Here is a 25816-nt window from a genome sequence, read left to right as displayed (position 1 = left end):
CCTCCTGCTGCCAGGTGCCTCCAGCAGTGCTCTGGTCTGTGTTGTGCTCCTACTCGTTGGGCTTGCAAAGAAATTTGGATGAGGGGAGTGCAGGGCAATGGACGATTAGCAAAACACCACCATTGTCAACACAACCCTCCTGCCAGGGGTGATAAATTTCAGGGGATTTTGCTAAGGAAGGAACCACCCTGAGGATTACAAACAATTTATTTAAGATTAACAAAGGCACAAACACATCCCTGGACTGGGGACAGGCCGCTCCCAGGGTCCAACGTCTCTCCCTACACTGTTGGGACCCCAAATGCTTGGATTTTGGGCCCCCAGGGTCCAGCAACTCTCTCCACACTGCTGGGACCCCGAACACTGGGATTTCGGCCCGGGATTCGGGATGGCAGTCGTGGATTCCTGCTGCCATCTAGCGGGATGAGGTCTGCCACAGCCTCTCCTCAGGCAATACAACAAAACTCAACAGCTTCAGAACACAAGCGAACCGGGAAGTTTTTCCCCTGAAACTTTTCCTCCTGGTATGAACCAGAACTTGGATTTGAGGGAGTGAATCCCTGCTCCTCACTCAGCTGCAAGCCTCTCGAGCTCATCCATGTCGTACGGGTCCAGTTGCTTGATCGTGGTCTCTGCAGGAAGGAACGAGAAGTTGTCAGGAGGTGAGAGCAGAGCTTGTCCCCCCGCCCGAGCCAGTGTCCACACTGCCGGCGTGCCCCGTGCCAGCTGGGAACCTGAGCTCTCCCTCCACAGGGAAATCCACCGGGAGGAAGCGCAGAGGGAACTGGATCAGTGGGGAAATGAGCTGGGAGGAAGCACGAGGGGAACAGGGTCAAGGCAGCAGCCAAGGCACGGCAGCAAGAGTGAGAGGCGGCCCTGCAGCAGCATCACACCAGGCTCAGCCCGTGGACGTGCTCCCACTCCCTGCTCCCACCTCTGCAGCCACGCAGGACAGGGAAGGTTTGTGTCCTCGAATCCCAACGTCATGACGTGAAAAAGCACAGGTCAGATCGCCAGGAGTTCATCCCGTTGGATTTTCATCCTCACACTGGGCTCCTTCGGCTCATTCTGGCCATGTTTGTGGTCAGGCTCATCCACATCCCAGTTATTGCAGCTGCTCATTGCTTCTACTGCTTGGGAACAATCTCTGCCAGACTATTTGGCTCGTGTCTTCCCTGCCTGTTGTCTGCCCCGGGCTTGCTTGGTGTTTAAAGGACAGGTGGAAATTTAAAGGAATCAAGAGGGTTAAGCAGCAACAAGGCTGAGGTTGAGGATGGAATGGCATTTTCTGCCCACCAAAAGGTTTCCATAACCCTTTTTTCCCCCTAAAAATCATAGGGAAAACAGGCACTGGGATTCAAAAAGTAATTGGTGCAGCCAAGGCATCTGGCAAATCCCATGAAAATCCTCTTGATGTTAACAAGTGACAATCTATTTCCACTCAGGAAAGATTTCCCCAGCTGCCAGCTCCTGTCCCACAGCCAGGGCTGAGCTGAGCTGCGGCACCAGGTCCCCCGGGACAATGATTTGCAGGGAAAGGCAGAAAAAAATGCCTGAAGGAGGGAAAAAAATGAGGTGCTGAGGCATCCTGAGTGCTTCTAATGTCCCTTGCAAGTTTCACACAATCTCCAGGGCTTTTTCTCAGAAAATTTGACTGCTGGGAAACAAAAAACCACCCTAAAAGCTGCATCTGTCACCCACTCCCAGTGGGATGAGCCCCAGGGAGAGGAGCAGCCCTGCAAGGTCCGAGGGGGAGGATGAGCCGGAGGGGGATCACAGTCCCAGTCCTGCCTCCCAGAGCAGTGGATCCACGTGGATACTCACGGAAATGCTCCTCTATCTTGTGCACGAGCTCCACGGTCTCGTTCTCCACCATGCTGAAGGCGATGCCGCGGTGCCCAAAGCGTCCTGCCCTCCCAATCCGGTGCAGGTAGGTCTCAAAATCTGGCTCTCCTTTCACATCCCTGGGGAGGCCGAAGTTCACCACAGTGGTGACCTGCTGCACGTCAATCCCTGGGAGAAGGGGAAAGGGGCTGTGGAAAGGGATCGCCTCGTCCCACGGCATCCAGGCGGAAGAGCCGCAGGCCCGGCGTGTTTCGAGGGATGCAGGGTTTCCCAGGATACCTCTGGCACAGACGTTGGTGGCGATGAGGACCTTCTCCTTGCCTTCGCGGAAGCGCTGGATGACGCTGGCCCGCTGCACCACTGTCAGCTCTGCCGTCAGCGTGGCCACTTGGTGCCCGTCCCGGCTCATCTTCTCTGACAGCCAGTCCGCGAGCCTCCGGGTCTGGGCATGTGGGGAGAGGCTGAGGCCCAGAACTGTCCCCCTCGCCCATCCCCTGCTCCTTTTGAGGGAGCTCTCAGTGAATTTCAACCCCCCCTAGGCTCTTGTTTTGGGGGTCCTGTCTCCCCGTGTCCACTCCTTAGAAGGACCCATTCCTGCCATCCCCCACGGCCAGCACGGGGCTCTCCCGGGCAGGGGCGTTACCTGGCAGAAGATCATGACCTGGCCGATGGTGAAGCTGCCGTAGAGGTTGCAGAGGGCCTTGTACTGCTCTTCCGAGTTCTGGCACACCATAAAGTACTGCCTGATGTTGCTCAGCGTGAGCTCCTCCTCGCGCAGCTTGATCACGATGGGGTCAGGGATGATCCGCTCGGCAAAGGCCCGCACGGGTTCCTTGAAGGTGGCCGAGAACAGCAGCACTTGGCAGCTCGTGGGAAGAGCCCTGTGGCAAGAAAAAGGCCTCCTCAGTCCTGGTGAGTGGCTGCTGCCCAGGAGAAGGACATACACCCAAATTTAAGCTCATTTTGTGTGGCCTTCGATGGAAAGGGAAGCCAAGGGGGCTTACAAGAAAGATGGAGAGGGGCTTGTCCTGGAGTGACAGGACAAGGGAGAATGGCTTCACACTGACAGTGAAGAGGTTTAGATTGGATATGAGGAGGAAGTTCTTTGCTGTGAGGGTGGTGAGGCATTGGAACAGGTTGACCAGAGAAGCAATGGCTGCCCCATCCCAGGAAGAGTCCAAGGCCAGGCTGGATGGGACTTGAAGCAACCTGGGCTAGTGGAAGACATCTGTGCCCACAGCAGGGTGGTTGGAACAAGATGGGCTTTAAGGTCCATTCTCACTCAGATCATTCTATGATTCTCTAGGCTGCACCAGCTCAAAGGAAAGGTAAGGAAGGTAAAAGTCTTCCCATGTGTCCAGCAGACGTGGCTTTAGGGAAAGTTGGACCCCTCACAAGCCCCTTCAGCACCATGTCTGAAAGAGAGGGGAAAGCAGGGAAGCAGGATGCCAGCCATCAGGGATACTCACCTGTGGATGCGGATGCTCTGGCAGGAGAGGCCCTGCGTGTCGATCATGATGTCGGCCTCATCCAGCACGAACAAGGAGATCTTCGTCAGGTCCAGGATGCGCTGCTTGAAGCACCAGTCCAGCGTGGTGCCTGGCGTCCCGATGATGATCTGCTCCTCCAGCACCATGCCCTTCAGAACTGTGAGAGGGAAAAAGGCACCTGGCTCTCTGCTGCTCTGTGCTTCCCCTCAGCTCGCTCAGACTCTGGCTGCTCAGTGATGCCTTCCAGGGGTCATCATGACACTTCCGTGCAGCCTCGGGGGTGGGAACCAGCCCTATTTGGGGAGTCTGGAAGCAGCCAGCAATGGTGGTAAAGCTTCCTCAGCAGCAGAGGGGATCACACACTATAAAGTGGCCTTTCTGGCAGTCTGGGTGGTCCCTGGTAGCTCCAGCTCTAAGAGGGGATCCCCGTGCTCCCTTCCCACTCCCGGGGCAGTGCCAGTAGCTGTGCTGGGCTGGACTCACTTCGGTTTCCCCGGACAGCGTAGTTCACCTTGATGTCAGTGCAAAACTTCCCGATGGTCCGGACCACCTGCCCGATCTGCAGGGCCAGCTCGTAGGTGGGAGCCAGGCAGAGGCACTGGTGGGAGAGGAGAGGAGGGAGCTGTCAGGCCCAGGGTGGGACATGCTGGGCTGGCAAGGAGGGCAGGGACAGCAGGAGGAACATGGGAGCATTGCACAGCACTGAGGCACAGGGGATCGGGCAGCCAGGCATGGCTGGAGGTTTGGGAGCTGGGCTGTGTTCACAGCTCCAGCCACAGGGGCAGAAAGAAGCCACTGTCGCTGTTTTTGAGGAGGAAATTCCACCCTGGAAGCACGGTGCAGCTCATTCCTGTGCCCTGGTTCAGTCACCCCATGCACACGAGAGGAGATGTTACATGGCAGGAACCAGCAGGCAAAGCTGATTCAGCACCCAGAGAGGGGACTGGGGGCGTTTGAGCCACGAGAACACCAGCAGTGTCTACAGTTGCTCCTCAAAATTTAAATTCCAGGACAAATGAAGCCTGGACGGATCCACTCTGGCAAGTCAAAGTGTCTCCCTGGGCAGACACTGTGCTTTCAGTCATACCTGCCACTGCGACAGCCCCTGGAGGTTTGTCATCCCCCTCCAGTGGGTGAAGTCACACAGGGACAGGGACAAAGCCTGGAGCTCTGGCCCCAGCAGCGTCCCAGGCACTTGGGCCAACCCCTCCTGCATCAGCTCTCCCTGTCCTGCATTACCTGCGGGTATTTCTCGTTGGCATTGGCTCTGCTCAGCATGGCCAAGACAAAAGCTGCTGTTTTCCCTGTCCCTGACTGGCTCTGGGCAATCAGATTTTGGGGCCTGCAAGGCAAAGGCAGCTTAGTGGAGCGCAGGGGTCGGGGCACCGGGATGGTGTGCGGAGCCGGGGCTCGCGTTCCTACTCACGGGTACGCCAGCATGAGGGGCAGAGCCTGCTCCTGGATCTTGGATGGTCTGTTGAAGCCCATCATGTAAACCCCCCGCAGGAGCTCCCTCTTCCTGTGGAAACAAAGCATCCCAAGGGCCCGTGTGAGGGTGGCCAGTGGTGCTGGCACTCGCAGGGCCGGGGGCTGTGGCTACTCACAGGGGAAGCTCCTCGAAGGTCTTGACAGAGAAGAGTGGGGAGTTGGGGTCCCGCTGCAGGATCTCCACGTGCTGGTCAGACTCCACCAGGGATGTGTGGATCAGCTTGTTCATCAGCGAGAGCTCTGCCAGCGGCACTGGGGAGAGGCAGCAAGTGGAATAATGCAAGTGGAATGGCAGAATTGCTAGGGCTGCAAGGGACCTCTGGAGATTGTGGGAGCAAGCTGAGCCACTCTGCACCTGCATTTAGCTAATCGGAATTGAAAGGGAGGACTGACCTTGGCTAAGTGCTTTGAAAGAGAGAATGTTGTGTTTCTCAAAGCTGAAAACCACACTGAACGGTCTGCATGATATGTGTGTGTTTTTCTCTCGTGGCTGAACACAGCCACCATGTGATGTGAGCTGAATGTGTGGGATCGAAGCACTGGTTTAGGACGATCCTGGAAATTCTGGTTAACTAAAAAAAACCCACCAGGTGCTGTTTACGAGAGAACAGGAATAAAAGGGGAACACTGAAAAGGATGGGTGGACAAGTCCTGAAATCGAACTCTGTGCAGCTCCATTTTTTTTTAGTGCCCGTAGAGACCACCCAGTCCAACCCCCCCTGCCCAGGAAGGGTCACCTGGAGCGGCTGACACAGGTGGGTCTGGAACGTCTCCAGAGAGAACTCACGAGCTCCTTGGGGCGGCCTGTCCCACCCTCCGCGGAAAGAAGAACTGTTTTAGTTTATAACAAGAAGGCCTGTGATCTGAACCCTCTGCCCTGCAGCCCCGGGGGGATGGGGGTCTGTCCGTGCTCCGCGGGGGGCTCCGGGACCCACCTCTTTCCTCGTCCTCCGCCTCAGCCCCGAGCGCGGGCGGCGCGGGGGGCGCGGGGGGCGCGGGGAAGGGGCCGAGCCCGCGGGCCGGGCCGGGGCGCTGAGGGCAGCCGAGCCTGGCGAGGCGGGAGGGCGGGCGGCGCAGCTGGGCCAAGGGCCAGGGGCACGGCAGGCCGGGCCCGGGGCCCGCCGAGCCGAACCGGCCGAGCCCGCGCCCCGCCTCCGCCATGGAGCCGCCTCAGAGCCCCGCAGAGCCGGACGGGGCGGGAACATCCGGCACCGGCGGAGCGGGTACGGCTGGGAACGGGAATGGGAATGGGAACGGCACAGGGATGGGAATGGGAACGGCACAGGGATGGGAACGGGAACTGGAATGGGAACGGGAACGGGAACGGGGCAGCACAGACCCTCGCGTAGGGTGGGGGGCCCTGGGGAGCTGGGGACAGCGACCTCACAGGGCGGGGAGGGTCCCCTGTTGAGAACCCGCATAGTTTTGGAGGGATATTTGGAGTGCTGGGGGACACGGACCCCCCACTATATCCTGGAGGGTCCCTAGGGACCTGGGCCAGGGACTGTGGAGCAGGGAAGGTCCCCTGCTGCAGACAGGGACCCCATAGGTTTTTGGGGGGTCCTTGCAGTGCTGGCGAATAGGGATCCCCCCACTATAGGGTGGGGGTCCCTGGGGAGTTGGGGACAGCAACATCATAGGACAGGAAGGGTCCCCTGTTGAAGATAGGGACCCCATAGGGTGCCAACCCTGGTCCCCATTTTGTTTTGGGGAGTCCCTGGGGTCAGAGCCTGTCCCATGGCATAGTGGGAGTCCCTGAAGAGCTGGGAACAGGGATGGTGGCACAGGGAAGGTCCCCTGCTGCAGACAGAGGCCCCAGAGGTTTTTGGGGGGTCCCTGAGGTGTTGGGGACAGTGACACATTCCCCTCCCAGAATGCTGAGAACAGGGATACCAAGGGGATAGGGCTGTCCCCAGGTAGATAGAGATGCAGGGACCCCATAGGTTTTGGGGGCTTCCTGGGGTGCTGGAGGACAGGGAGCCCTCCCATAGGGTGGGGGTCAGCAGCTTATGACCCTATGGTCAGGATGTGAGGGGTGCCCCAGGGTGATGGAGAAGCAGTGATCCCATAGGGTTTTGGGGGGGTCTCTGGAGTGTTGAGGACAGAGACTCCCCCTCATTGGCTGCTGGAGACAGGGACACCAGAAGGGGAGGGCTATCCCCAGGGTGATGGAGGTGCAGGGACCCCACAGGGTTTTGTGGGGTCCCTGGGGTTTTGGGCACAGGAACCATGGAGCAGGGAGGGTCCCCTGCTGCAGACAGGGACCTCATAGGGTTTTCGGGGGGGTCCTTGGGGTGCTGAAGGAGCAGGGACCTTGTAAGGTGGGGGTGCTGTCCCCCATAGGGTTTGGGGTTGAGTCTCTAAGGTTCTGGGGAACAAAATCCCCTTCATAGGTGGATGGAGGTATGCAGGGTGCTGGAGAACCAGGGACCCCAACCCTGGAAGGTCCCTGGGGTGCCAGAACACCCCCAGTGTAGAATAACCACAGAAGCCTGTGTGTTTCCCATGTGGGGCCACATCCAGAGGAGGTTTGGTGGGAGCTGGACACAGAGCTTCAGGCTGCAGCTGTCACCTGCTTCCTGTCCTCCCGGCTCCCTTTTCCAGCCATCCCACTCAGCTTTTGCTTTTTTGTGCCAGAACTGCTGTGTTTTCAGTCTATCCCTATACTTGGGGAAAAAATTAACACTAATAATAGTAATAACTAACACTACCTTACTTCCATCCCAAAGCTCTCTTATTTTAAAAATGAAGTAAAAAAGGCCAAGTGAGCAGAGTTTGGTGGAGCAGGGATAAGTCTGGAATAATGGATGCTGCCTGCAGCGTTTCTAATGAACCCACGGAACGATAAGGAACGTTTGCAGGTGCTTTATTAAAAGAAAAGGTGCTGCCAAGACATCGCAAATAAACCCTCCTCCAGAGCAAAGCGGGAACGCGGCGAGGGGATTTTCCAGGCGATGGAGGATGTTGAGGAGGGGAAGGCGGTGGGGCTGGAGCGGGGGCTGAGGCTCTAGGAGGTGTTCCTGCGGGGCATGATGCAGTTGGCCAGGTCCCTGCGCACGCCGAAGCGCAGGGAGTCGCGCTGCTTGGTCGTGGGAACCACGTATGTGTTGGGCACGAGGCGCTTCGGCGCCCGGCGCGGCACCCCTGGCTGGGCCATCTGCCTCCGAATGGTCCAGCGCAGCCTATCGTGTGGATCCTCCCCAGGGAAGCTGTATCTCTCCCAGTCTTGCCTGTATCCATGGAATTTGGCCACTGGGTCAGTTTTCTTCCGTATGCCAACCTGTGGAAGGATGTAGGACGTGGGTGATCCGACCCGAGTGGAGCGCTGAGACGTGCTCTGTCTCCCAGCATCCTCAAGGAGCCACTCATCATAGGGCATGCACTCCTCCAGGGAGTCGCTGCTGATTTCCCCTTCAGAGATGGTGTCCTCCATAAAAACCCTGGAATGCCCTCTCTTCCACAGCTCGGCACTGCACTCGGGCTCGGCACTGCACCCCGGCTCGCTGTTCACTGACTCATCGAAGATCTCCACCATTCCATCGGGTCTGTGCCTCAGCACCTTCCTCTTCATCACCAACTTCCTGTTTTTCCTCTGATCCTCAGAATGCACTGGAAGGTCTGCCTGTGCCCCAAAAACGATGGAGGCGTCGGCATAGGGGTCGTCATGGGGACGTGCCAGTTCCTCGCTGCCTCCCGGCCAGGCGCCCGACGCCCCCGCCATGATTCCCACCAAACAGGGTGGATTCTGCAGCAAAAGAAACCAGGGTTAATTTCTTGCAGCATGTTCAAGCTGGCTAAAAGTGTCAAAGGGGACTCCGAGACGCAAATGTTTGGGTTCAGGGGTGTTGATTTAGGTTGGGCATGTTCTCAGAGCACTGCTGAACCTCCTGCTGCCAGCAGAAGGCTGTTCCCTACAGTAACAGAAACAGCAGCCCTTAATTCCTGCTGGAAAACTCCATTACTTATGTGGTCAATTAAGTCATGATTGACAAACACAGGGCAAGTTCTGTGCCCTGGGTGAGAGATTAATGGTTTTCCCCTTGTACCTGTGATTCTAAATCCACGCTATTTAGTCACTATTTAATCCAGGGACATCAGAGAGGGTGTTCTACTTCTGCAGAGGAGGAAGAGGCTCAGCACAGCATGTTTAGATGCTCGCTTATGAGTCTGGTGATAGTAAACCTCGAGTAAACCTCTAGCCCTGTGACAAAAAGGGATCTGGACGCAGATCCCACTCCCAGCACAGGCTTAGGATATCTTTAGGTGGGTTGGAAGAGCTTCAGGAGCCCCCAAGGCACGGGGAAGGGCGGGAGCAGATGGCGGGGCGGGATGAGTGGCAGCCGTCAGCGCGCTGTCTGCAGCGGGATGCAGGTGTGAAAGCGAGAAGGCTCCATGAAGGCTCGCCGGGAACGTGCTGCGCTGACAGAGCGAATCCCATCAGCTGGGGGAAGAGGAGTGATTAAAGACTCCAAAAAAAGACTGGAGTGAGATGAAGGCTGCCCGAGCTGAGCCCCTGTGGCCCTGCCTGTGCTCCGCTGGGAACACAGTGGGTCTCAGATGATAAAAACCGACTCCATGGATAACGGTTATTTTGCGGAGCCAGCCTAGAGGTGCAATAAAAACCACATAGAAAGGTAAATCCACCTTTTTTTTCTTTCCCTGCAGACCCCGAGGATCCACTGGCAACAAACTGATACTCCAAGGCAGTGGCTATGGCCAAGGAGAGCACAGCTGCTGACCATGAGGGACTCTTGAGGAGGGTGCAGGAGCTGGAAGCAGAGGTGAAGCGGTTGCAGGAGGAGCTCCAGGATGACAAGGAGGGCACTGGCAGGAGAGAGGCTGCTCTGGCCCCCAGGAAGGCCAAAAAACGCCAACAAAGGCCATTCGATTTCAGTGCGCACGGCCGCAGACACGTGGCACTGCGCATCGCCTACCTGGGCTGGGGCTACCAGGGCTTTGCCAGCCAGGAGAACACCTCCAACACCATCGAGGAGAAGCTCTTTGAAGCCTTGAAGAAGACACGGCTGGTGGACAGCAGAGAGACCTCCAACTACCACCGCTGCGGGCGCACGGACAAGGGAGTCAGTGCCTTCGGGCAGGTCAGCATCTCCTGTGGGATTTCCTGGGTGGGATGGAGATCCAGTGGGATTGCTGTCCCACAGCACAGCTTGGACTTGTTCTTTAAAAGCCATCAGCTCTTAACCCTGCAACTGAGCCTGGCAATGGCTTTCCTGTATGTGGAAAGACTATTTCAGTCTTTTAGTGAAGCATTTCAGTCTTTCTGAAACATTTTAGTGCTATTTTGTCCCCCATAATCAAGTTCTTTTCTAGGGCCCTGTTTTAGGAGGAGAAAACATGGTTTAGGCTGCAGCTTCTCCAGTAGCTCAGTGCTGCCCAAAAAGGGGTGATGCCGTGTCCTTAGCAGGGCCCTCTCAGCTGATTTAACTCTCCAATCCCACCAAAATCCAAAATCCCCAGAAATTGGCACCCTTCCTGCAGCATCAGGCAGCTGAATTCCTGCACAGAAGGGTCTGAGGGGAGCTGCAGCCAGCGGAAGGGAGCGTGGGAGTGGGAGCTGGAGGGAGGAGATGGAGCTGGCCCGCTTGGTGGGCATGGAGCCACCCGGCTGGCTGAGCCTTTGGGGAGAGCACAACCGTGGTGGCTTCACCATTGGGCCGTTCTCCTTCTTTCCCTCCTGCTGCAGGAAGCAGAGCTGGCATAGGTTTGGCCTCGAGTGGCTGCTCCGCTCTGCATGGCAGGATGAGCTGCACAAAATCAGGGCACTTGGTGCCTCCTCTTGTGCCGTTTCAGCACATGGCACCCGCACTGGGAATGAACTTGTTCCCACACCAGGTTTCCAAGCCAGCCTTCAAGTCATCACCTCCAGCTCAAAAAAAAGAAAAAAAAAAAAAAACGCAGCACATTATAACCCAAACCCAGTGACTAAAGTTGAAGCTGTTCCGAGACTGTGCTATGTAGGCAGCCTGCAACTTTCCCTGTTTTATTAATGGAATCTGTGGCATCTGCTCAGCTCCTCAGCACAGGCACTCACAGCTCCATGGTAGGATCACCCGACTGAAGCCACCTTCATCCGTAGGAGATCCTGGGTTTATTTCCCAGAGGTGTAGGAAGACTTGGCTCCACATGCCGCTGCGCCCATCCATCCGCGCTCTAATCCTGGCTTTTGCTCATCCCTGCAGGTGATTTCCCTGGATCTCCGCTCCAGCCTGCCGCCGGAGGGGCAGCAGCAAAACGGGCAGGCGGGCGAGGGGCAGCGGGAGGAGCTGCGCTACACCCACATCCTCAACAGGGTGCTGCCCCCCGACATCCGGGTGCTGGCCTGGGCCCCCGTGGCGCCAGAGTTCAGCGCCCGCTTCAGCTGCCAGCGCCGCACCTACCGCTACTACTTCCCCTGCGCCCAGCTGGACGTGGCCCTCATGGACAGCGCTGCCCAGCGCTACGTGGGTACCCACGACTTCCGCAACCTCTGCAAGATGGACGTGGCCAATGGGGTGCTCAACTTCCAGAGGACGATCCTCAGTGCCCATGTGACGTGGGTGGAGAGAGGGGGAGAATCCGGGCCGCGGGATCCCTTCCGGCTGTGCCAGTTCGAGGTGACGGGGCAGGCGTTCCTGTACCACCAGGTCCGCTGCATGATGGCCGTGCTCTTCCTCATCGGCCAGGGCGTGGAGAGCCCAGACATCATCGACGAACTGCTGGATGTGGAGAAGAACCCTCGGAAACCGCAGTACAGGTAGGGATTGCTCTGGAAAACCGGCTGCACCCGGAGTGCCCGCTGGCCAGCCACGTCCCTGCCAGCACACGGAGCAGTCTGACAGCATGGAAGTAGGCTGCCAGCCTGGGATGTGTCCATAAGGACCTCTGTTTTCTTCCTCTCAGACAAAGCTTTACTGGCTTTAGTCCTTGGTATTTGGTGAAAATTAAGTCAGCTTTTATTGGGAAAGGGAGTTCTGTGAAGGACAGGGCTGGCTGTGGCAGATCCACTGTTCTTGAGCCTTTTCGTGGGCCCACCTCCTGTCCTTGTCCCCAGCATGGCAGTTGAGTTCCCCCTGGTCCTGTACGACTGCGAGTTCCCAGACCTGCAGTGGCTCTACGACCCGGAGGTGCAGAGCTTCAATGTGACACACCTGCAGCAGCTCTGGGCCAGCCACGCCGTCAAAACCCACGTGCTTCGGGACATGTTGGCAGGGCTGGACACTGCTCCCACAGCCACTGGCAAAGGTAAGGGGGGAGTTTGGGGGAATACCTTGGAATTCACACTGCCAGCGGGCAGGCTTAGATTGGATATTGGGAAGAAATCCTTCCCTGTGAGGGTGGGGAGGCCCTGTCACAGGTTGCCCAGAGAAGCTGTGGCTGCCCCATCCCTGGAAGCATTCAAGGCCAAGCTGGACAGGGCTTGGAGCAACCTGGGACAGTGGAAGGTGTCCCTGCCCATGGCAGGAGGTAGAACAAGATGGTCTTTAAAGTTCCTTCCAACCCAAACCATTCTGGGATTCACAGAATCAATTAAGTTGGACAAGACCTGAAATTGAGTCCAGCCTGTGACCGATCACCACCACGTCAACTGAACCAGGACACTGAGTGCCACACCCAGTCTTTCCTTGAGTATCTCCAGGGCCAGTCACTCCACCATCTCCCTGGGCAGTCAATTCCAACATCTATTCACCCTTCCTGTGAAGAAACTCTTCGTAAAGTCCAGCCTAAACCTTCCCTGGCACAGCTTAAGGCTGTGTATGTAATTCTATATAAAAAAATTTGAAAGAACGGGGTAATTAAATGTATTTCTTCCATGATGTCACAGGTCCGGGGAGCAGCCTGGTCAGCAGCTTCGTGGAGGGGGTCCAAGCCCGAACCTACAAGCCCTTGCTGTCCCGGCCCCGGTGCGAGGGGCTGGAGGCTCGGATCGAACACTTCGTGCGGAGGGGCCGCATCGACCCCCCCCGGGGGCCGGGGGTGCCCGGGGAGCAGGAGCCCCCCGAGGGCAAGCGGGGCAGCAGCGCAGCCCCCGAGCAGCCGCCCAAGAGGGTCTGCGTGGACACCGAGTGACGGGGCGCCTCGACACTTCCTTTTATTATTGTTATTGGGGGGAAAAAGCGCGTTTTTTCGGTGCTGTTTTTTTATAAATCTCAAGAAACCTCTTGTAGCAGTGCTGTGTCCTACCCTGGAAGGGGGGGGGAAGGAGGGAGGCGCAGCACCGTCAGCTCGCAGCGGCAGCAAGGAGAGGATTGCTGAGGTTACACTGGGCTATGCTGGGTTCCATGAGCTGCCCCCCGCCCCTGTCGCCCCCGGTACCTCCGGCCCGGCCGGGCCGCGCCGCTCCCGCCGCTCCGTTACGGGCCGCAACCGCCGCCGCCGCGGTTTAAACACCCCCGCTCCATCGCCATTGGGCAGCGCGGCTGTCACTCAGCTCATTGCCCCTCCCCATTGGACAGGCCCGCCCCCGCGCAGCCGCCATTGGCCGACGGGGCCACGGGGGAAGGGGGCAGGAAGATGGCGGCCGCGGGTGGCGCGGCGCGGCAGTGGTGGCGGCGGGGCGGGGCGGGGATGGCCCGGGCGGTGCGCGGCCTCAGCGGGAGCGGGCGGGAGGCTGAAGGGCTGCGGGCGGAGGAGCTGGCGGAGCGGCTGAGGAGCAGTGCGGGGCAGCGGCGAGAGGTGAGCAGGGAGAGGCCGGCTGGACTACAACTCCCGGCGTGCCCCGCGCGGCCGTCCCGGGAGCGAGACTCGGGCGGTACATCCAGGGATGGAGGGGGGAAAGGCCCTTAAAGACCATCTCATCCCACCGCCTGCCGCGGGCAGGGACACCTTCCGCTAGAACAGGTTGCTCCAAGCCTGTTCAACCTGGCCTTGGACACTTCCAGGGATGGGGCAGCCACAGCTTGTCTGGGCAACCTGTACCAGGGCCTCCCCACTCTCACAGGGAAGGATTTCTTCTCAATATCCCATATATCCCTGCCCTCTGGCAGTGGGAAGCTCTTCTTCCTTGTCCTGTCCCTCCAGGCCCTTGCCCAGAGTCCCTCTCCAGCTCTCCTGGAGCCCCTTTAGGCTCTGGAAGGGGCTCTCAGGTCTCTCTGGAGTCTTCTCCAGGTGAACACTCCTATCTCTCCTAGCCTGGATCAGAGCAGATGGCTCCAGCCCTTGGAGCGTTTCCAGTGCCTCCTCTGAACTCTCTCCAACAGCTCCATGTCCTCCCTGTGCTGTTCCCCAGGGCTGGAGGCAGCTCTGCAGGTGGGGTCTCACCTGAGAGGGCAGAGGGGCAGAATCCCCCCCTCCCCTGCTGCCCCTGCTGTGGGATCAGCCCAGGACACATGGACAGGGCATGTCCAGCCTCTCACCCACCTGCACCCCCAAGTCCTTCCCCCTAGAGCAGCTCTCCATCCCTTCATCCCAGCCTGGATCCATCCCAGGAGTTACCCCCACCCAGAAGCAGCACCAGCACTTGGCCTTGTTGAACCCCATGAGGTTCCCATGGGTGCTGCTCGAGCTCATCCACGTCCCTCTGGATGCCACTCTGTCCCTCAGGCATGATACAGGCACACATGGAAGGCGAGTGAGTCACTACAGGTCCCACTGGAGCTCTGTGTGAAAGCCAAGAGCCGTTTATCCTCTGCTGAGTGTCTCGTTGTCTCCTCAGATCCCCAAGGATCCAGCACAGCGGCAGCTCCGGGAACTCACCGCGCTGAGCCGGCAGCTGCAGCGGGTTCACCCCAACGTCCTGGCCAAGATCCTCAAGCAGGGAACCGTGTACCAGAATGAGGAGATCGTGGTGATCAACAAACCCTATGGGCTCCCTGTGCACGGTGAGGGAGAGCAGGGAGCGGAAACGGCTCTGTGGTGCTGACAGGATCCTCTGTCTCTGTCCTCCCTGGGATGGGGTTTCTCTTCCCAGGGAGGGTTCCTGGGGGTTGGTCACTGTCAGATCTCAGCCTTCCCCTTGCACTTGGGGGTTGTTTAGAGTGTGTGGAGAGGTGACCACTCCCCTCACTGCCCTGCTGTGGGTCACACAGGCGGCCCCGGCATCAAGAACTGCATCGCTGACGTGCTGCCCATTTTGGCCAAGATGCTGGAGAACATGAGAGCTGAGCCCCTCCACCTCTGCCACCGCCTGGATAAGGAGACCACGGGTGTCATGGTGCTGGCACGGAGCAAGGAGACAGCAGAGAAGATCCGTCTGCTCTTCAAAACCCGTCAGGTGGAGAAGATCTACTGGTAGGAAAGGTTTGGGAGGAGAAGGGGCTGTGAAGGGAGTTTGAGGAAGGGGCGAGGGGACAGTCCTCAGGATGTGGGGGCAGCAGCATTTTATGGGGCTGCATGGTAGGAGAGGGCTGACGGGAGGGCTCCCTTTCTGCAGGAGTGACAGCCCACAGACTTGTGCTTTCCTTTCCCAGGGCGATTGTCCTGGGGGACCCGGACCCTGCTGAGGGCATCGTGGAGATCCCCATCGTGGAGAAGGAGGTGCGAAGCCACCAGTCGCACTACAAGGTGAGCCCATTCCACCCTGGCACCCCTGGCACTCCCTTCTGCCTCCCCCAGCTCACCCTCTCACCGCCCTTCAGATGACGCTGGCTCCCAACTACCGCCTGTGTCCGGAGGATGGGAAGGAGGTGAAAATCCGCAAGCAGCGGAGTGCTGAGAGTGCGGTGACGCGGTACCGCCGGCTGGCCGGTGCCTCCGCCTGCTCGCTGCTGGAGCTCCAGCCCATCACTGGTGAGGGGCCAGGAGCAGCACTGGGAAGTGGGAGCTCATCGTTAGACACGGCTGGAATCCTTCTGGGGACAAGGCTCTGGGAATAAGCCCTGCTGGGGTGATGGTTTGCTGCTGAGTTGTTCTCTGGCTGCCAGCAATTTTGGCACAGCCTTGTCCAGCACTGAGGTTGGTGGGTGGGAGCTGAGGCTTGGCACGGCTGGATGTCACTTTTCTCCTCTTTCTGTTTTCTCCTCAGGGGTGAAGCACCAGATCCGTGTTCACTTGGCCTATGGCTTGGGGTGCCCCATCCTGGGGGACCACAAATACTCGCACTGGAGCAAGCTGGCACCCCAGGTAGGGCAGATCTTGCACTGGATCCAGCCCCTTTTGTCCCCCAGCTCCCTGTGGGCCAGGGATTTCACGTCCCAGCTGAAGAGCTGGGGTTTTGAAGGGACATTTTCTGTCCTTGCTACAGAAGCTTCCTGAGCTCACCCTGAGGAGGCTGAAGCTGCAGCAGAGCAAGGCTCGGCACCTGCCGCTGTACCTGCATGCCCACCGGCTCTGCCTGCCCTTGGGCCAGCCCATAGACCTCGTCTGCAAACCACCCCCCTTCTTCCAAAAAACCCTGAGGAAGCTGGAGCTGGACATTGATAAGGACTGACGAGGAGTGGTGTGGGGTATCTCCTCATCTCCAGCACGGGGCCGTGGCTGTGCCCGCCTTGGAGCCAGTGGTGGGGTGAAGCCTGCGGTTTCTGTGCTGGTGTTGCTGGATTCAGAGCGGGTGCCTGCGTGTGCTTCTGGCACAGGAGAGCAGCTGGGACACTGAAGAGCCTCTAGTTTTGACAAATGAGGCTGGGTGGATGTTGGGCTCTGCCTGATCCATGTTTTGGACCTGTCTCTGAGCAATAAAAGCTCCGGTTCCCTCGAGGGAAGGGGTTGTGTGTCTCTGTGCTCAGGCCGGGTGGGACTCAGTCCCTGGGCAGGTTTGAGCACACCTGGGTGCAGCCCCTCCTGGATTGGAGCTGTCACTTTTCCCTTTAGAACTGTTTAGCTCAGATTTTGGAAAGTCCCTTAATTGGAAAATCCATCAAAGTGTCATTTGGCAGCAGCTGTGGATTTTTTTCACTGTGATGAGAGACTGCACGGGGAGTTCCTCGGCTTGGCTGGGCTGAGCAGCTCTGGGACTGCCCCTGCTCCATGCTGCCAGCAGTTTCAGCACAGGTTTCTGCGCAGTGACTGTGCTCCTGGGAGAAACTGCTCTGTCCCACTGCCCCTTCCAGTTACCCCATCCCTTGTTTCTAGATCCTCGTATTGGGATCCCTTGCCCTTGGGAGCGTTCCTTGGAGCCAGATTCCTCCTCTTGTGCCTCGAGAGGGAGGCGAGAGGAGGGATTGACAATCTGGGGAATTGCAGCTGATGTTCTGCCTGAAAATTGCCTCATTTCGTGGCTCCTGGCCTGTGCCAGGACTTTGGGGTGGGGCAGCAGGATGTTCTCTGTCTCTAGCTGGTTTGGGTGTTGGAAAGGGCTCCTTGTACCCCGTGGGGCCACCGTGTATCTGGGGCTTCTCCCTGGAGGAGTGCCCTGTCCCCTGGCTCCCCACTGAAAATAGCCAGGGACCCCCATGCCCTCAGGCCACGGCGCCAGAAATCCCTCGGCTGATGAGAGAGCGGCGTAAAACCGCGGGGAGCCGGGAGCGGCCAGGCAGGAATCCTGCCGGGGGGGAACTCTGCCTCCCCAGCCCGCTGCCATGGCTGCTGGGGTGGGATTTTCTATTTCTGTTTGTGAAAAGGCTTGCCCTGTAATTACAGGGCGATTTAACGCCCTGTCTGAGCTGCCCTTCACAGCCATCGGACGCAGCACTCGGCAGGGACTCCTCAGCTTGGCCAAGTCGCTCCGGAGCCGGTCACACCTCAGGCGACACCAGCAGCACTTGCCAGCATCTCTTCCTCGCTTCACAATGTCCCTCTCGCACACGGCTGCCGAGTACATGCTCTCTGACGCTCTGCTCCCGGATCCCGGCAGTTCCCGAGCCAAGGGCCTGCGCCTGGAGCTGCCGAGCGATCGCCTGCTGAAGTTTGTCACCGTGGGGCTGCCCCTCTGCCTTGTCTCGCTGGCTTTTGCCCGGGAGTTCTCTGCTGGTGAGTCGCAGCTTTTCCAAAGGGATCTTTGGGTTGAGGGCAATCGCCGGTGGGGGTTTGGTTGTCACGGCAAACCCCTCGTGTTCACGCCAGTGTCACGATATGAGGCAGAGCAGCCTGGAAGTCCTTGTTTTAGGAGCTGTTCTGCATCATGGGTGTTTATTGATTGTTTTTAATGGATCGCTGTGCACTGGGAAAGCCTGGGAACAGCCATGCTAACCCCAGGAGTGGTGCTGAATCAATGCCCAGCCTCAGCTGCTCACGCCCAGCACCTTTGGGTGCCGTGGGGTTGTTTAGGAGGAGGGTGCTGGCAGCACAGAGGGATGCATTGATGGTGTGTCGTGACCTCAGGCTAAATTTGGCCTTGGCCAGCATTCTGCTGCTTCCCCTGGGGATTTGGTTTTACTCTAGTCTGGCTAGTCTCTAATTCCCAGCACCATGTACACACCACTGTGCACAAAGGGTTTGTGTTTGGGAAGAGATGGAAAAGTCCCTGCTGGAAATGCAGCAGTGAGGAAAAGCAGCTCCAAAATGACCATGAAAAAGGCTTTTTTAATTCAAAGCAATGCCTTAGATGTAATCACCCTCCTGGCTATGGAATGCTCCTCCACCCTCCATGGCTGAGGTTCACTCTCCTCCTCCTCCTCACCCCAGGCTCCCAGATCAGCTGCTTCTCTCCCACCAACTTCACGGGGAAGCAGTCTGCCTACGCCGACACGGCTTGCTGGGACTCCCTCATCCACCACGGCTTCGACGCCGAGGGACGTGCTGTCACCAAGTCCCTCTGGGCTCTCAAGGTAGGGTCAGAGTCACATCTGGGTGCCCCCAAGTGCCGCCTGGCTGCACACTCCGCACCCTCAATGCCCTCTCATCCCTTTTGCCCAGGTCTTCCCCTACTCGCTGCTGGTGGTGGCGGTGCTGATGTACCTGCCGTACCTGCTGTGGCGTTACGCCGCCGCCCCTGCCCTGCACTCCGACCTGCTCTTCATCATCGACGAGCTGGATAAATCCTACAACCGCTCGGTGCGCCTGGTGCAGCACATGAGGAAGGTCCAGCTGGCCAGTGATGAGCCAGAGCGATTCTGGGAGGAGTATGAGAGGTGAGGCCCTGCCAGGTCACCGCAGCCCTGGGAGTCCCTCCTCGGGGCGTTGTGGCTGTGTCCAGGATGGACTTGGGTGAGGCAGTGAGGTTTGGGGGATGGCTCTCACTCCCCCTGTGTCCCTCTGCCCCCAGGGCCCGCCAGGAGAGGTATTTTGAGTTCCCGTTGCTGGAGCGGTACCTGACCTGCAAGCAGCACGCCCACGCCCTTACGTTCATCTACATCCTAAGGAACCTGCTGCTGCTCCTGTTCCTGGCTGCCACCTGCCTCTACCTGGTCTTCCTCCACCTCAACATCTTCTTCCAGGATGAGTTCAGCTGCTCCATCAAAACAGGGCTGCTCCAGGCAGAGCCCCACATCCCCCCACTCATCCCCTGCAAGTTGGTCTTCTTCTCCATCTTCCAGCTCATCAGCCTCTCAGTGGGCAGTGTCTACATCCTCCTTATCCCCGTCGTCATCTACAACGCCCTGCAGCTCTGCCAGTGGGACAAGGGGCTGCTCTCCGTCTACGAGATGCTGCCTGCCTTCGACCTGCTCAGCCGCAGGATGCTCACCTGCCCCCTCAACGACCTCAACGTCATCCTCCTCTTCCTCCGTGCCAACATCTCCGAGCTGACCTCCTTCGGCCGCCTCAACGCTGTCAGCGCCCTGAGGGAAGCCACGGCCAACAAGGAGGACATCGACACCGTCATCGATTTCATGACGCTGCTGGCCGGGCTGGAGACCACCAAGCCCAAGCACCAAGCTTGCCCCCCCGAGGGCGAGGGCAGCGCAGCCCTCTCCAACGGCACGGCCCTAGGTAGGCTCTTTGAGTAGAGTCAGCTTCCCTCTCCTCTTGGTTCCCACACTGCCAGATCCCACCTCGGGAATGGGGCTGGATCCGTCCACCGCTGCCCTAACCCACTGAGGTGTTTGGGAGGTAGTTGAGGGGCTGCTGGGGGTCACCATGAGGGCCAACAGCTCTGGGAGAGGGTTCTGGCAGCTGGGATGTGATGCTACTGCAATCCCAGGCGTGGGCAGGAGTTGCTATAGGAACAGCAAGCAGAGAGCTTGCCACTTAAATCCAAGCTCTGGGCAAACTGCGGGGCCGTGAGGGTCCCTGTTTTTGGCAGCTCAGCCTGCTGGAGTGGGATTGGGAGCTTTAAGTCCTGGGGGGGGGCTGATGCCAAGGATGCTGTGCCTGCTACCTTCTCCCATTTGCATGGCACTGGTGGGCACAGCAGGGCTGTGTGCGGAGAGGGAGCCAGGCTCCACAGCCAACATCCCTGGGGCTTGCACCGCTCCCTCTCCCACGTGCTTTGGGTTTTGGGGAGGTGGGTGCCTCCTCTGGGGTCTCACAGGGATCCCCAGAGCCCATGGCAGTGGTTTCCAGGCTGTGAGAGACAGCCCATCCCGGCAGGCAGGAGCCGGGAGGCCTGGGCTCCGTTCCTGGCCCTGAACACACAGTCTGAGCTGTGGTTTAAAAAAACCACCCAGATCGAGCTGGATTTCACATCTTCATTGCCATGGCAACCACAGGGCCAGCACACCTGGCTCCTGGGCCAGTCTCACGCTGTTGGAGAAAGCCCAGATCCCAGTGTGCCATCGCCCTGTTAAGTAACTGCCTGCTCTTCCCGCCCTGTCTAGAACCAAAGCCTGGAGTGGAAACGATGGGAAAAGCCTCTCGGGACTCGCTCGGCTCTGCCTGACCCAGGAGCAGGCAGGGATCCTGCCATCCCAGGATCCACTTCGATCCAAATCCTTCTTGCCGGCATCACTTGAGTGCATTACCCTGGTTCTAACACAGCTGTGATGTGGCAGCTGGGCTGAGCCCACCTGCTTTTCCTGCACCTGGGCTTTCCCTTCTTATGTATGTTTTTTCAGAAAAATAGGGTTAAACAATCAATATTTTGTGCAGAACCTCTTGGGTTCTCTTTTTCCAAGCACTGGGTGCCACACTGTGCCTCTTCCACACAAATTTCCCTGCTGTTACAGCAGGAGGGGGAGGATGGAGGAATAAAGGGTACTCCTCTGAAGGAGAGAAAGGATGCAGGAATAAAATGAGCTGGTTTATTAACTATTTACTATTTATTGTTTATTAACAGAGGGAGGTGGAAGGCACTCACACACTTCACAGCTCCCTGTCCCAGCCCAGCCTTAGCCTTTGGGTTTTTGGCAGAGCTCCTCTCTCCCTCCTCTACCCTGCAGCTGGAAGCTGATCCCTGGATCCCACGAGCATCCTGTCATGGGGGTGAGCAGTCCATGCCCTGAGAAATGAGGTGTCCAGCTCCACAGGCAGGGGGAGAAGCAGTGAGGGGTTCAGCTCCCATCGGTGTGTCCTGCTGCTTCTCTTAAAATCATTTCTCATAAATTTAATTGTAAATTGGCTTCTTTTTTCCCCCCTGCAGCCTTGGCTTGAAGCCAAAGAGGAGCTGGAAAGTTGTTTAATTAGTAGGACAGTAATCGAGCCTGCTGCCTCCCAGGATTGGAAAGAGACCCAGAAGCCTGAGCTTCCTCCTCTCCCCTAAATCCCTCAGGAAAATCTGGAGCCAGGGAGGAGAAGCAGCTCCCTCCTTCCGTCAGTGCTGCCTGTGGGGAGGGTGTCCAGCAGGAAGGGGGGTGCGGGCAGCCCCTGGGGGTTGTAGAGGGGGCAGGACTGGTACTCACAGGGCCACTCGGCCCAGGCGTAACGCAGGCCCAGCACCAGGGTCCCACAGCCACCCAGGGCCAGCGTCACCGTGCGGGACCCCACCGCCACCATCGGTGCTGGCAGCCACCGGCACGGGGACGCCTTGCTGGAGCAGCAAACCTGGGGAGGGGAGAAACCCTCATCAGCATGGCCTTCCCCTCTCACAGCCCCTGGGGGAGGATTTCCTACCCCTCACCTCGAATGACCGCGCATCCCTCTGACGGCAGACGAGCTCCTGGCTGTAGGTGACATTCAGCAGCCCCCTGGTCAGCTCCAGGACCGCCCGGGTGGGATACGGCCCCTGGAAAACCAGATCTTTGTCCCCGTATGCCACAGCCCTGGCGCCCAGCAGCAGCCGGTGTGCCACGTTCTGCTTGTCCCGGGGGTGGATGCTGCCAAGGAAGAGGAAGGAGATGGGGTTGGTACCCAAAAGCTTCATCCCTACACCCTCACCCTGGCCCAGGACTCGCCTGCCGTAGGGAGAGCGCTCATCTCCCAGATCCATGGCTACGGCCATGAAGGTGCCGGGCATCCTGGCGTTGGGAACAACCCCCAGGTCGGCTGTTTGGTGCCAGCGGAGCCGGGCAAAGCTGTCATCGGGGCTCTTGTGGCGGTAGGTGGACAGCTGCAAGGCAGGGGAAGAATGAGGCAGCCATCGCTCCCAAAAACAGCCACTCTGGCCCCTGCCGGGCATTTGGCACCCAGCAGGACCTGCCCGTGTGTTTACAGCATCCTCTCCCTGCTGCCAGCTTGGAAGTGGCCTCCAGTGTGGGAATGGGTGGGTAAAACCTTCCTGGGCAACCCCAGGGGGGTCCTCCCTCTCGCGCCCCCAACCTGCACGAAGCCGAAGGGGAGGAGCGGCTCCGTCTGCCCGGCTGATCCGGCATGGAAAGCGCGGCGCCAGTCGGCGATGAGTGCGGGGAAGGTGCAGTTGTACCGGTCCGTGTGCAGGAAGGCATTTGCCTCACCTGTCCCACAGAGAGAGGGGTTGGTGAGAGCCCCCTGAGACAGCAGGGGCTGCTCCACCCCGGGGGATGGAAACAGGCTCACCCTGGTACCACGCGATGCCCCGCAGGGTCATGTGGAGCAGCGGGTGGATCATGGCGTTCCAGAGCACGGATGGTGTTTGTGGGCCGGAGAGATGCTGGTGTGGGGAGGTGCTGGAAGACAAAGCTGGGCTTAAAGGTAGCGCAAAGCACAAGGGGGGCTTAGCCCTGAATGGTTAAAGGAAGCACCGTGCCAAAGGGGAGCTCTGGGGTCCCCATCTTCCCCCTCTACCCACCTAGATTTGCCCTACGTTCTCGGCATGGGAGAGGATTTTATCCAGAGGGGGACAAACGATGCACAGAGGGGACAGCAGGAGGGGAGGTGGGGTGGGAAGGGATGAGGATACTCCCCAAAAGCAGTATGATGCAGGGCAAGAGGTGTTTCCACAGCACCTTCTCTCACCTCCCCGTGTCCTCTGGGAGCCCGCATGCCTGCAGAGCCTGGCGGGAGGACCAGGCCTCGATGGGGGTCCCCCCCCAGGCCGCCTCCACCAGCCCAACAGGGATCCCCAGAGCCTCGTACAGGGAGCGTCCCAACAGCCAGCACACGGCCGAGAAGTAGGTGAAGTTCCCGTGGCCCAGGTTTTCTGCTCAACAAACAGTGGGCTGCAAAGGGAAAAAGCGGGGGGAAAGCCGTTTCCAGGCTTTCTTTTGGAGGCACGTGTCACTCACTGGCCGTGGGGATGGACCATGGCAGGGCGATCCGCTCCAGCTCCTCCAGCTCCACGTCGGAGCGGGCGGGCGCCACGGCAAAGACACGGACATAGGGATAGCGAGCGGCGGCAGCGAGTTCCTGGCTGGCATTGGCCACCTGGGGAAGGGGTGAGAGCATGTGAGGTGCTTCCCTGCCTCATCCTACCTGATCCTGCCTGATCCATGCCATGGGGCCTCACCTGCAGGACCGTCATTGCCATGTTGCTCTGCCCACTGCAAAGCCACACGTCCCCAAAGTAGATGTCCCACAGTGTCACATTCTCTGAGCCCTGTTCGGCCATCAGTGCGTAGGGACCACCCTGATCCATGGGGTCCAGGACAGCTGTCCATGTCCCAGAGGGTCCTGAAGAAAGAGGATGGTGCTTAGCTTCGACCAGATGTACAAAGATCTCAAGACCTTCACAGGGATGTTGGATGAGCGGCCAACAACCAGCGGGGACGGATGGGCGACAGGGAAAAGCTTCCCCGCCACAGAGCCAGGCTGGGGAAATGGATTTCAGAAGCTCTGCCATCAGAGGGTCTTTCCTCCTGGAGGAATTTAGGGGTTAAAAAAGAAAATCCAGAAAACAAATGTGTGTCAGAGCAGAAGCTGCTGGGAGGAACCGGGACTACAGGAGCAGCTTGGTGTGTGTGACACCGAGATGTCTCTAGCTAATTTTAGAGGTGCCGAATCAAGGCATAAAGATATTCTGCTGGAGCTTAGCATGGATTTTCAGGCTGGATCCTGCAGATCTCCTAGAATCACTGCTCTCCCGTAAGACACCTCCAGGCTCTCCAGCTTGTGGAGGTGCCCTTGGGCAGCAGTTTTGCCCCCTCAAAGGTGATGAGCAGCCCCCCAGCTCTCTAAGCAGGGAAGCAGCTGGGATTTGAGGTGCTCCTGAGCCCTCCCAGCCCCCAGGAAGTCTCTGCCTGCATGGGTGACATCATTCAGGGCTTAGAGATTCCAAGAGGGCATGGATAGAAAAAGAAGCCAGGAGTGCTCTGGAGATTCTCTAGAGATGGTTTTGACAGGGAGAGGAGCTAGATCCCCGCTCTCCCCTCGGCAGCCTCGCCGCTCGGCTCCAGCCTGTGCGGTGCCACCCACTGCAGCGGCAGCTCCTGCTGGGCGCCCACGGGATCCGCTGGTGGCAACCAAAGTGAGCAAAGGCTGGCGCTGGCGGGGATGGCTGATCCCCCCCAGATCTCCTGCAGAGGGGAAAGCATGATGTGGAGAAGTCACCATCACCTCTGCACCCCCAGGTGACAAACCCAGGGGTGGTGACAAAACCCACCGGCCGCTCCGGTCTGGGCTTGGACGAGCTCCTCGGCCACCACAATCAACGGCCCCCAAGCCCTGGTGAGGGCCGGGACTGACCTTTAACCGGTGCTGTTTTCTTCATGATGACGAGGCCCCCGGCCCCCGAGAGAGTCACAGTCACCACGGCCCCCGGCTCCCCGTGGCCCCACAGCACGGCCCCCGCCGGCTCCCTCTGCAGCACCATGTGGTCGCCGTAGGAAGAGGCGAAACCGAACATCCCCCCTGGAATCACCAGACAGGGCAAACATCAGCTCCAAGAGGAAAACAGCCCCTTAAATGCAGATTATTTGAGAACCTGCTTAGTTTTACAGCTTCCTGGACAGTCTTAAGGTGGTTAAAATCACCCCAGAGCTGAGGAAGCAGCAGGATTTGAAGTCCCCAAGAGAAAATTCATCTCCCAAAGCACAGGGAGTGTGTTACATCTTGGGTTACGCAGATTTGGACACAGATTTTGGTAAAAATTCCTCTAATAACAGCACAGGAGTGTCTCTGCCAGCCCAGCGTTGCTGATAAGTATGTTCTGACATATTTTTCCCTTGGGGAAAAAAGTTTGGCAAGGGTGGGATGGGAAACACCAGGCATGTTGCAGTGGCAAAGACACCTTCAGCAGGGAAGGAAGCAGAGGGCTAAGCCCTGGCAGCCCCAAAAGCTCCAATTTTGGGGTGTGAAAAGATAATCATGTTTGAAAAGGGGTTGGGGCAATGTTTGAGGGGCAATTTGGGCAGGGATCCCCATTGCAGCGTCCCAACTGGAGCTCACAGAGCCCCATCTCCTCCGCAGCTCATCCCAGGCTGGGGTTTAAGCAAGGAACAGGATTCCTCAGCCCCCCGGGAATCAGCCGCGTCGCCGGTCCCACTGCCTCCTGCCACGAGGCTCCGGCAAGAACGAGTTACATAAAAAACAAGTCGGAGGAGAAAAAAACGGAAAAAAAAAATTAGAACTGAGACGCCAGGGAAGTGAGTGGAGGCTATAAAAAGCAGCTGGGAGGAGGGAAGGGAGGGAGGAGGGAAGGGAGGAGAGCCCACGAGACACGGCCGAGGAGCCGCATGTGGCTCCCACCTTACGTAAAGCCCCGTCCCACGGCGGCAGCGCCGGGCCAAGGGCACCGGAGGGATGCGGCGAGAACGGGGTCAAAGGGGGGCCCAGAGGGTGCAAAGGGCGCCGAACTGGGGCTCTGGGACACTGAAGCACTGCTTGGGGGGCGCAAAGGGTGTCAAAGAGGGGCTGGGGGGACCGCCAAGGGCATCAAAGCTGGGCCAAGTGGGGGTGCCAAAGCCATCGAAGAGGGGCTGGGAAGACACCAGAGGCTCGGGGTGGTGCCAAAG

The 25816-nt window shown here is 58.6% G+C and overlaps 6 protein-coding genes across 7 annotated transcripts; 3 read left to right on the top strand and 3 right to left on the bottom strand.

Annotated features, from left to right (window-relative positions):
• Nucleotides 1-189: 189 nt before the first annotated feature.
• Nucleotides 190-5888, bottom strand: DDX25 (DEAD-box helicase 25). The gene is made up of 10 exons (XM_027897818.1): nucleotides 5759-5888; nucleotides 4940-5075; nucleotides 4762-4854; nucleotides 4575-4677; nucleotides 3819-3933; nucleotides 3315-3492; nucleotides 2489-2726; nucleotides 2125-2287; nucleotides 1825-2013; nucleotides 190-632 (listed from the first exon to the last, which is right to left on the bottom strand). Exons 2-10 carry the CDS (start codon nucleotides 5050-5052, stop codon nucleotides 568-570), a joined length of 1257 nt encoding a protein of 418 aa, XP_027753619.1. The 5' UTR covers nucleotides 5053-5075; nucleotides 5759-5888; the 3' UTR covers nucleotides 190-567.
• A 1787-nt stretch (nucleotides 5889-7675) lies between these two features.
• Nucleotides 7676-13248, bottom strand: HYLS1 (HYLS1 centriolar and ciliogenesis associated). Its single transcript, XM_027897819.1, has 2 exons — nucleotides 13137-13248; nucleotides 7676-8568 (listed from the first exon to the last, which is right to left on the bottom strand). The coding sequence occupies exon 2, from the start codon at nucleotides 8542-8544 to the stop codon at nucleotides 7831-7833; it is 714 nt and encodes a 237-aa protein (XP_027753620.1). The 5' UTR covers nucleotides 8545-8568; nucleotides 13137-13248; the 3' UTR covers nucleotides 7676-7830.
• PUS3 (pseudouridine synthase 3) lies at nucleotides 8990-13041 on the top strand. Of its 2 annotated transcripts, XM_027897808.1 has the most exons (5): nucleotides 8990-9922; nucleotides 11024-11577; nucleotides 11875-12105; nucleotides 12298-12300; nucleotides 12656-13041. In XM_027897808.1, the coding sequence occupies exons 1-5, from the start codon at nucleotides 9536-9538 to the stop codon at nucleotides 12888-12890; spliced, it is 1410 nt and encodes a 469-aa protein (XP_027753609.1). In that variant the 5' UTR covers nucleotides 8990-9535; the 3' UTR covers nucleotides 12891-13041. The 2 variants fall into 2 exon arrangements, with proteins under 2 accessions (XP_027753609.1, XP_027753608.1); XM_027897807.1 differs by lacking the exon at nucleotides 12298-12300 and having other exon boundaries at nucleotides 11875-12065; nucleotides 12646-13038.
• A 116-nt stretch (nucleotides 13249-13364) lies between the features above and the next one.
• RPUSD4 (RNA pseudouridine synthase D4) lies at nucleotides 13365-16455 on the top strand. Its single transcript, XM_027897816.1, has 7 exons — nucleotides 13365-13496; nucleotides 14476-14641; nucleotides 14849-15050; nucleotides 15230-15323; nucleotides 15398-15548; nucleotides 15784-15881; nucleotides 16003-16455. Exons 1-7 carry the CDS (start codon nucleotides 13389-13391, stop codon nucleotides 16186-16188), a joined length of 1005 nt encoding a protein of 334 aa, XP_027753617.1. The 5' UTR covers nucleotides 13365-13388; the 3' UTR covers nucleotides 16189-16455.
• A 997-nt stretch (nucleotides 16456-17452) lies between these two features.
• On the top strand, nucleotides 17453-20907 carry PANX3 (pannexin 3). The gene is made up of 5 exons (XM_027897809.1): nucleotides 17453-17666; nucleotides 18321-18463; nucleotides 18552-18766; nucleotides 18901-19565; nucleotides 20393-20907. Exons 1-5 carry the CDS (start codon nucleotides 17486-17488, stop codon nucleotides 20452-20454), a joined length of 1266 nt encoding a protein of 421 aa, XP_027753610.1. The 5' UTR covers nucleotides 17453-17485; the 3' UTR covers nucleotides 20455-20907.
• Nucleotides 20908-21136: 229 nt separating this feature from the next.
• Nucleotides 21137-24710, bottom strand: SIAE (sialic acid acetylesterase). The gene is made up of 9 exons (XM_027897805.1): nucleotides 24549-24710; nucleotides 23374-23537; nucleotides 23153-23291; nucleotides 22884-23067; nucleotides 22485-22594; nucleotides 22269-22402; nucleotides 21905-22059; nucleotides 21631-21826; nucleotides 21137-21554 (listed from the first exon to the last, which is right to left on the bottom strand). The coding sequence occupies exons 1-9, from the start codon at nucleotides 24706-24708 to the stop codon at nucleotides 21279-21281; spliced, it is 1518 nt and encodes a 505-aa protein (XP_027753606.1). The 5' UTR covers nucleotides 24709-24710; the 3' UTR covers nucleotides 21137-21278.
• Between the last annotated feature and the right edge of the window lie 1106 nt (nucleotides 24711-25816).

This window comes from Empidonax traillii, unplaced genomic scaffold (genome assembly GCF_003031625.1).
Source record: "Empidonax traillii isolate 1590-97213 ecotype Southwest subspecies unplaced genomic scaffold, ASM303162v1 scaffold561:size787514, whole genome shotgun sequence".
NCBI classification, from domain to species: Eukaryota; Metazoa; Chordata; class Aves; order Passeriformes; family Tyrannidae; genus Empidonax; species Empidonax traillii.
The sequence above is the reverse complement of the archived record's forward strand: the minus strand, read 5'-3'. Positions and strand labels throughout refer to the sequence as shown.